The sequence below is a fragment of the Gasterosteus aculeatus genome, chromosome 8, assembly GCF_964276395.1.
Source record: "Gasterosteus aculeatus chromosome 8, fGasAcu3.hap1.1, whole genome shotgun sequence".
NCBI lineage: Eukaryota > Metazoa > Chordata > Actinopteri > Perciformes > Gasterosteidae > Gasterosteus > Gasterosteus aculeatus.
This window is the reverse complement of record NC_135695.1, coordinates 6614086-6623737: the sequence shown is the minus strand read 5'-3', so window position 1 is coordinate 6623737 and position 9652 is coordinate 6614086. Positions and strand designations below refer to the sequence as shown.

The window sequence follows — 9652 nt, the reverse complement described above, 5'->3', positions numbered from 1 at the left end:
AGAAGTCACAGCTAAATTCATATTTATTTTGCATTTAAAAGAAGAGTAAAACAAAAAAAGATTTAAAATGTTCCCTCTGGAGAAGAAAAAAAACCATTTAAAAAGAGAACGTGCGAAATAAATAGAAATAATGGATCAGTTGGGCTCATTTGTGCGGCAGGATCAGTTTGGTTCGCAGTTAAGCTTTAAGTTTAATAAAGTTTTGGTTTGATTACATCAGATAACTACTTTGTTTTAGTATTTGCACGTCCACATCGTGAGCAGCGGTTGGCTCTGTTTTGGGTATCAGTGCACGCAGAACTTGTTTAGGTATATAAAAACGGTACGCGTGGAGTAACACGACGAGCCGATGCGTTTTGTTCATCAAAGGCTTGTGAATCAGGCTCCTTCCTGCTGGTTTCTCTCACGCGATCTTCTCTGTGCTCACGCTCGTCTGCGTGGCCGTGGCGTTGGTGTAGGTGGGCACGCTGTACTTGGTGAGGACGGCCTTAAACTGCTCCAGCGTGGCGTCGGTTCGAACCCCCGTCGGGTCGAAGTGAGTCCTACTCACCCTGAAGCCAGCCTCCGTCAGGTACTGAAGAAACTTGTTCAACCTGTGAAGACAAAACGATTAAATAACAACTATAAACAAAAATAAAATGTTCCCCTCTGGCCTCCCGGCTCCCAGCACCGAGCCCATTGGTTCCTTCTGACAGAGTAAATGCTCAATCATTTTCTGAAAACAGCTCGTCACTATAGTGTTTATCAAACATTTGGAAATAGTGCTGTTGGGGAATATTTTCAGCTATAAAACATCTGAGGTCATAGGTCACTTACTTGGGCATGTTCATGCCTCTGATGCTGTGGCGGTGGATGCTGTAGTAGAAAGGCGGGTGATCCAGAGACCCATCGGACTTCATCTTTTTCACTACATTCCCCAACTCGTCTCCAGATTTCCTCTTAACTGCAGAAAGAAGAGAAATGATATCGGAGGTGAAAACGGGGCTGGATCCATGGAAACTTTGCTGACCTCATGTTTCTTGGTCGGATTTTGTTCAAACCCTCCTAGCGAAAACAAAAAGAAATCAAGAGGCAATTTCAACGTGTCTAAAGACGCCAGACTGAATTTTTTTTAATCTTATTGGTTTATACGGGAAGTTGCACGTTAATAAAAATATTTCTGTAAGAGCCAGGCAAAATGCTATTTTTCATCTCTGGTGCAAAGGGGCAGATGTTATAAAATAAACCTAAAAACAGGAGATACGATTAACAGTCTTGACGCTTAAATCAAAATGCGTGCACAAAAAAATAACAAAATCAAGATTTTAGGAAACGATTATGAAAAATCTCAATGCTGCCGACAAAGCAAACAGTTAAGGCGTGATGTTCTGTGTGAGGAGTGTTGTTTTTTGATGTGGTCACTGCTGCCAAAGTTGTCGTGGCTCTCACTACTGGCTGGGGAAGGAACTTCGGCATAACTGTCTTTTTTGCATAAATCATAGAAAACATGGATTACTGAACATTTAGAATGACCCGGAGACACAACTTTTTCCCTGACTTAAGTGATGCCATGTACAACAAATCTAATGCTGAATCCAACTGCTTCACATTTGAATAAACCTGCGAGTGACCCACCAGACGGCTCAGCGGCACCCGACTCCCCTCCGCTCTGCAAGGTCTTGATAACGACGCCGCACTCCACTGCAGAGAGGAGACACAACGTTCTGTTAGCGACGGGCCGTCCTCATGCAAACGCCAGGCGCGCGCTGATGAGGGGTGCGGTTGCTTCACCCTGGTTGGTGAGAGCGGACGTCCCGTGGACTAAAGACTTGAGGGTGGTGCAGTCGGACTCGCAGATGAGGTTTTTGACGAGCGTCTGGATGTCGTCCATGCTGTGCTGCACTGCCGCCGACAGCATCCTCCTCAGGAAGCCCGTGTTGAACAAAGGACCAGACCTGCACACACAAGTTTGGGAGAAATTACTTTCTTTCAATAACATGTAAACTTTTCAACAGAAATAAAAAACAAAAAAACATCAGAAACATGTTTTGGCCGCCGCAAAAGAGGAATCAAATGAGTCAACATTTTATTTAGTCAAGCAGAATAATTCTGCCTAAAACCAGGCAGCATTATTGTGCACAAGTGCTAAGCCTCAACTTTCAATGAATAGTGATTCTTTTTCAGCCTCTGCTCAGAGGGATCGTTGTCCCTTTCTGCCCATTCAATTGTCGGTCTGATTGAACCATTGTACAGAGTTTTGTCCCCCATGTACACGTAACACACCCTGCATAGAAAATCCGTTTGTAAAGAGGACTGTCTGCAAACTAATAGCACGAAAGACCATTCAAACACAGACATCAGTCATCAGGCTGGATTCAATCGGACTTTTGTGCCTGCAGATCTTTCAACGTCAGTGTAGTATTTAGTGACCTTTCCTACAGCTTTGGGAGGTGTCTGTGTCTGTGACTGATGCTGCTGTGTGCAGTGATGCTGGGCGGGATGGGGGGGGCGGGGGGTTACCATAACGGTCCGAGTTGCACTGCTGTTTTTCCGGGCAGACTTCCATGACAGTTACAGGGCAGCGTCTCTGGAGAAAGTACAAGAAAGGACATGATTTACTTTCTAGATCTACCGCAGCTTCCTGTACTCCAAAAAACAGCAGGACCAAAAGCATATCGACCAAACAACAGCCAGTAGTTGCATTACGTATTTTTACTATTTTTACATTACTGCACGGACAACAGCCACAGACAGTGGTCTTTATAGTTGGTGAAGAAGCCGGGAACCTTCCACAGTCTGGAAAGACAATAAGTCAACAGTTATAACTATAATCATGGGGACTGAGAAAGAAACATGAAGGATTCACCCGGTTACTTATCGAAACTTCCTAGTTGTGGCTCATCATTTTAAGCATTTACAGCGGAAGTGATGATTTAAAGAAAAATGTAATTTAAATGTCCCTCGTTAAATTCCCCCCCTGAACAGCAGCCCACTTGGCGCGGCGTGACTGCCGGCGCTCTCCAACAGACGGCTCGCTGAATCAACTCACCGTCCACCATGTTTCCCAGTTTGAGGAAGACTCTCTCCTCACACCACTGACAGTGGACCAGTTTCCGTAACCTCTTGGCCGTCTCGTCAGCCTGCGTGGGACCTCTGAGGACTCTCACCACCACCAGGACAAAGTGCTCCAACGCCACCGCCAGCAGCACCTCGATGCCTTTGTTACAGCGAGCCGCCGCTCTACAACAGGCAGCGGGGATTAGACTCACACTCAGTATCACATCGGGGACAGACAAAGTTACCCGCGTTAAAGTCCTACCTGGCCATGGTGGCCACCACCATGCGCGCCGCCAGCTCTCTGTAGTACTCGGTGCGTACGATGTGACAGCCGTAGTGACGCAGCGTGACGTTGGGAGACTTGGAGTACAGGGAGCCCGTGTCTGTGGACGTCACAGAGATGATGCCCAGGTTCCGGACGTTTCTGAAGGCGGCGTCCAGGTAGTTTACCGCCGTCCCGAACGGATCCAAGTGGCTAAAAGATCCGAAAGAGTGACACCGGAAGCATTACTTTCTTTTTATTCTGCAGAACTTCAGAAAAACAAACTTGGGCCTCCAGGCTCAAACCCACACAGAGCGACTGTCTCAGCACGTGATTGGTTTGATATTAGTCTTATTTTTAAAAAATGTCATAGCGGCAAACGTTAGTGCTTCTCTCAGTATTGACGTCTTTAAAACCCCTGACAGATACGAACATTTTTTGCATTTCGTTTTTTAATAAAAGGTAAAGTAACTCCCTGAAACGTCTGGTCACCGTAGTTTTTAAATCAAATCTACAGTAAATGTATTTACGCATTTCTACGGGGATAAAAAAGCAAAATTTACCCAACTACTGTGCGTTCACTGTGTCAAACCCTCCCCACTTACATGTAGTCAAAGGGCCACATGTGCATAGTGACGTTGGCGTCCATCTTGACCACCTCCACCGTGGCGATGGGCGCTCCCTCGGCCTCGCCGCTGACCCCGTCGGGGCCCCGGGGGCCTCGGGAGCCACGCGGGCCTCCGTCCACCCGGATGTGATTGAGCTCGCAGTTCTCCTTGATCATTTTGATGCACGTGTCGCTGATATCCGTGATGGTGACTTTGACGGCGTTGCGGAGGTGCTTCGCCCACTGGAGGCCCATGATGCCTGAGGGAGCGGAAACATGCAGCCGAGGTTCAACGACGGGGAGAATTCTATCAACAAATACTCCCAAAGCATGATGTAAACATCGCTTTTCATTTGAAACCAATATTTCTTCATGTATTTCTCAACGTCTTGAACGTTGAACTTGATAATCAATCAAAAAAGTCTTAGATTCATCAAAGACAACCACCAAATATTGACATGTGAGGAACTGGGACTTTTGAAAGTGACAGTTGACTGATTCAGGTTTAAGTAGTTCATATATTCAGAAATGAATTCTTAAGTTTCAGTTTAGGACTTGGACCTTATGCAGATAAACTGATAATACGTTTATTTATGCTATTTTGTCATATAAAAAGCAGCAAATCGTACTTTATTAACTCACGACGACACACAATAAGATGTTCTGCGGTATCAACGTGTGGACCTCTGTATTGGTTTAACGCTGTTTCCTTAGAACTTTACAGTCCCCACCTGTGGCTCCAAAAGCGTCCAGACACTCGAGCGGGTTTCTCTCTTCCGCCAGAACAGCCAGCGAACAAAACACCAGCTGCCTGAAACACACGAACACAAACTCTGCCGTGATGGAGGCTCATAATCACAGCGCACATGAAGCAAATGACCTGCACGAGGACTTTGGTTAGGGACTGATGTGTTGCGTGCGTGCCGACCTGTTGGTCTTCATCTTGCGGTTGAAGTAAGTGTCGCTCTTCTGCGGGGTGGTGTGGTTCGGGAGGAGCTGGACGTTAGTTCCCAGTTCTTTCATGATTTCGTAAGCTTGACCGGACGGAGCTGTGGAACACGTTGGCCACGTCAAATTCGTGCACACAAAGATCCTCGCGTGTGTGATTTGTTTGTGCTTTGTTGCACACAGCCAGGATCGAAGAATCTCTGGGGGATTGAACTGCTCAAAGCGGTGCCAGGACTGAGAAAGAGGGAGATCTAAAAGATGTTTTTTCATTTTAAATACTTGCATAAAGCTAATGGCCGTCTCTCTTAAGAAAAACCAAAGTTTGGTGGTTGGCGCTATCGGTTAGCGGCAGGTAAGTTAAGGTCCAAAAAAGCCAAAATGTCTGCCTCAAGTTTGTCCATTCTTTTTGGACCTCTTACCCGGCTCCTCGAACGGGACGTCTGTGCTGCCGCAGTAGCTGGCTTCGGTCTCTCCTTTGTTGACGTGTCTCTTCAGGTGGCTGATCATGTCCGTCTTGCGGGCGATGGTCACAGAACACACCACGCAGTGGTAGTGGGCCACGTGTCTCCCCGATGCCTGGACACAAAACATCAGTCAAATAGTTCAAATTTGGGGGCGAAAGAAGAAATTAACTGCAACTACTAAACAGTGTTTGAATGTGACAGTGGAGGAAGAGAAGAGTCTTTCGCTGTTACTAGAAAGGTGCAATGAGTAGAGAGCAGATCTCCATCCGCTACTGTATGATGTGAGTGAATGAATGTGTGAAGCTGTGACAAGTATTAAGTGATCATCGGGAATGAGTCCTTCTGTGGTGAGGTCATCACACAGCATTCCTATTGTCTGAAGGGAACTTGATCTGCAGACGGTTTGTGTGTCTTATTTCTCACCTGATCTCCGCTGAGGCTGGGCTTCAGGTTCCTGCAGGGCAGGTGACAGATGCACATCCTCTGACCTGTTAAAGGTCAGGGGTCGGATGTAAAAAAAAAAAATATGGCACACATTTTATGTCTGTTTATGGAAATTATTGCCTTTTAACTTGTTTTCTTACTTCTTCAAACCATAGAGACCACCTTAAAAAATTAAAAGCACAAAACAGTTTTTACTTCATCATATTTCCACACTAATTGCCAATGGCAGAGTTTGCTGGATACTAGTGTCATTACGTGTTTTTTACTCCTTTGGAGTACAGTTATTTTGCAACTTTGTGGCAACAGTTGTTTTTTTTCTCTCTTTCCTGTTTCAAAATGACAAATGTCCTCATGCAAAAATCCAGGTCCATTTGAAAGAACTAGACTGGCCTCTACAGAGCACTGACCTCAAGCGCATCCAATATCTGTGGGAAGTGTTAGGGATTTAAGTCAGAAGTGCACCCCTAGTCATGGAAGTTATAGTATGTGTAATATTGTTTAGTGTTAGAATTATAGTTTGTGTGTTATTAGATATCAGTTATTAAATTTAACATATTAGATGCAGTGAATGCAATTTGAATCAAACACAATTCATAGTCATTTAAATCATATAAACACTGTACACATTAACATTCTGTCACAATGTGATGTTGAAACCTGGGGACGGATGCTAATTGCCGTCCTTTATGGATTTCTCCCAATTTTATCCCCAAAGAGGGGTTTTTTGGGAGTTTTTTCTCCTGTGAGGTAGTAAATGAACAACTTAATGTAAGGCAGCCGACTGGGGCAAATGTCTTGAGAATTGAACCACATGAACTGTTTTAGATCTTATGATGAAGTGTGATCAACGGCGATCATTAATGACTTGTTGTAATGACGGTGTACTAGTTATAAGATGAAGACTTAAACTATGCAGGCTTTGTTATATTCACTCATTGAGGCATAAAGCCAACTGTATCTACATTGAGTGCATTGGGATGTGAGGGACAGATCGTACAGAGAGGTTTCAGGTTACAGCTGCAGCATCACACCTCGATGTGAAGGGGACAATGAAGGAGGGGACACTTTGAAGGAGAAGCCAATGACATTCAAATGCACCAAAGAAGACACACCTGAAGAGTTTTCAAAGGACCAAAGCGGGGAAGGAACTGTTAGAATTATCCTGAAGCCGCTTTGATAAGTCGCTTTAGACTTGCTCAGAGGATTCTCTATTTCGCGAAATATTTTACTGTTCATTTTGTATTTCACTTTGTAATTGTATTCCTTATAACGTTGTTTAGTTATTAAATACTTTTTGATTTTTGAATTTAAGCAGGCTGACTCTTTTGATTCTTCGTTTCCGGCCGGGACGAGAACAAAGGAGTGAGGCCGCCCTCGAGAGCTTTCCGAAACCCTAACAGAAGAACTGGAAGGCAGAGAGTGAGCCGGGCCGGATTAAATCCCTACCTTCAAACTCCACATAGACTTTCCAGTGGAGGTTCTGCAGGTGTCGGCGGAGCTTATGGCTGTAGCAGGCTTTAAACTTCTCCTCGGGACACAGAGGACACGACTTACGTCCCGCTGATGAATGAAAACACAAAATCAATCAGCAGGGCTGTTTGACTGTTGGATCTATAAATGTAAAAAAAAAAAAAATCCAAAACTAGACATTTGACTTTGGTTCATTTATGATTCAGAAAGTTAATTAATGCAAAAATAACGAATAAAGGTAAGTCCTCTAGTTCTTTTCCTATGTCACCTGGTTTCTTTAATAAAATATATGACAAACAGGGAAACAGAGGGATGATGAAGATTTACTGCAGAGCTGAACTTACCACCATTGAGGTCAACAAGCACCTCCAGTCCCTCCAATTTAGTTTGGATGGAGACGTGTCGCTCTGTTTGTAGAAAAGGACAATACTTCAAAAACCTCTATGATGTTTTACTCCACAACATTAAAGTTTCATCATTAATGCCATCAAGTATAGTATGTTATGTTATGAGGCCATCACGGATTTCAACCAATCGGCACACAGAAACTGCTTTTATTAATTCACCAGTAGTTGTGGTTGAGGGTTTGCTGTCATTGTCTGCAGCAGCAGCTTCAGTTTGCACTGTGTGATCTGCAGCTTTGTCCCCAACTGACGGTGCACCCGCACCACCTCCACCTTCACAAGCACACGAACAAGAAAGTAAAAACGAAAGAAGAAACGTTAGCTGGTAACGTTAGGTCTGTGTTATAAATGTAGTATTATTGCTGCAGATCTGCTCCCACTGTTTATTAACACTAATAAATTGATCGTAAACAGCATCATCTGTTAGTTTCTAAATCACGACATCCTGTGATGTTTAGCCATCGCCGGATGACTTTGGTTTTCTCTGAAACTCGCATCGACGTCTTGGCGCAACGTCGGACACATCGAACCGTCAAAAAGACGATGACTAACGGACAGCTGGCGGCCAAACCGAGCGGTCCTGTAGTGCAGCTCCGTGGTGAGACCGTGTCGTCCCAAACTGCAGTACGAGCCAAACGCACACTCTAATTAAAGCTAAGTGAAGAGATCCACCATTGTAAGTGATTGTTAACGACAACGGCTTAGCTCGTGTTAGCCGCGGGGCCTTTGACGCCCTTGTTGTTGACTATTTAGGTCCCATGACGGAGCTCCGTGGTGAGGCCCTGGTTCAGTTAAGCAGTTGCAAACTGGAATTCTCTGTGAATTCACCGCACGGCGCTGACGATTACTGAGCGATAATTTATTCTCCACTTCACGACCCGAAATTCCGCGTTGAAACAACAAACGGGCGCGGTTTACTTACGTTTGATATCGACGTCCTCCTGGTGAAGCTGAGCTGCGTCTGCCTCTTTGAGCTCCGCCATTGCTAACTACAGCAACATACGCAGGATGCGTTCTGTCCTGCGTGCTTTACGTAAACTGCGCAGCGTGGAATCGTAAATGGACGTTCAAATTGACCTCTTTACGCATTTACAACGTTAATTAATTGCTACATTTACGAAACGCAGTTTAAATTGTAGTGCACAACTAAACACACACAGAGGATATACAGGCACCTTCATATTAATACTTACTTCAATAAATATAAACATGAAATGGTTTACAGTGAATAGAAACCTTCGAGTAAAAAATAAACAAAGAATGGTGAGTTGATGGGTGAATGTATGAAAATGTAAATGGGATGTTGTGTTTTTCTGGTGGATGTTGGGCCAACAGTAACTAGGTTACACCAAACCGCTCCGGGTGACACCAGTAGGGGGCAGCATAGCGTCCTAATCCAGGTGTCTACATGTGACCGTTGTTGACCATACCGAAGCTCGTCAGACTGTCTGGTTAAGAGTGTAAAAACTTTATAGGACTGTGTTTAACATGAGCACACGACATCTGGATGTTTTCATTGGATGAGAAGGTTTGGCCAATCAAATGTGGCATGTTGGGTTTTGGATATTCAACCAGTGTTGCATGATCATAACCTATAATACCCTCCTTAAAGTTAAGTATCTAAAAATGTGTTCTCTGTTGCATAAAATGCAGCCATAAAATGGAATTTTATGAGTATTGTATAATTGTATTTCTTACTGTCCAAACCCCAAGTTGCTCCTGTTACACAGCAGCACGCTGATCATAAGCCACAGGTTTAAATTCATTGGTCAAATGTCATGTATGCACCTTTATGAACATGACCAATAAAGTCTCACTTCTTTAAGCAGGAGGATGCCGTCAAGGGATTTCGGTGACACTACTTCAGTTTTCACGTGAATGAAAATCGTGTCTCGTAATTAATATATTTTCATAAGTCGCAATAAGTAACGTGTAAACTATCATAATCCCTCAGCAACATACTATAGGTATATGTATTTATATTTTGTAACACATACAAAAGGTGATTATTCAAGTT

General features: G+C 44.1%; 1 protein-coding gene across 2 annotated transcripts; it reads right to left on the bottom strand.

Moving 5' to 3' along the window:
• Positions 1 to 5: 5 nt before the first annotated feature.
• Positions 6 to 8850, bottom strand: trmt1l (tRNA methyltransferase 1-like). Of its 2 annotated transcripts, none has more exons than XM_040183585.2 (16): positions 8558 to 8850; positions 7798 to 7908; positions 7576 to 7638; positions 7208 to 7321; positions 5741 to 5805; positions 5273 to 5429; positions 4834 to 4954; positions 4637 to 4716; positions 3904 to 4165; positions 3299 to 3511; positions 3029 to 3219; positions 2500 to 2566; positions 1771 to 1934; positions 1615 to 1680; positions 817 to 943; positions 6 to 593 (listed from the first exon to the last, which is right to left on the bottom strand). In XM_040183585.2, exons 1-16 carry the CDS (start codon positions 8616 to 8618, stop codon positions 404 to 406), a joined length of 2052 nt encoding a protein of 683 aa, XP_040039519.2. In that variant the 5' UTR covers positions 8619 to 8850; the 3' UTR covers positions 6 to 403. The 2 variants fall into 2 exon arrangements, with proteins under 2 accessions (XP_040039519.2, XP_040039520.2); XM_040183586.2 differs by having other exon boundaries at positions 7798 to 7902; positions 8558 to 8647.
• Between the last annotated feature and the right edge of the window lie 802 nt (positions 8851 to 9652).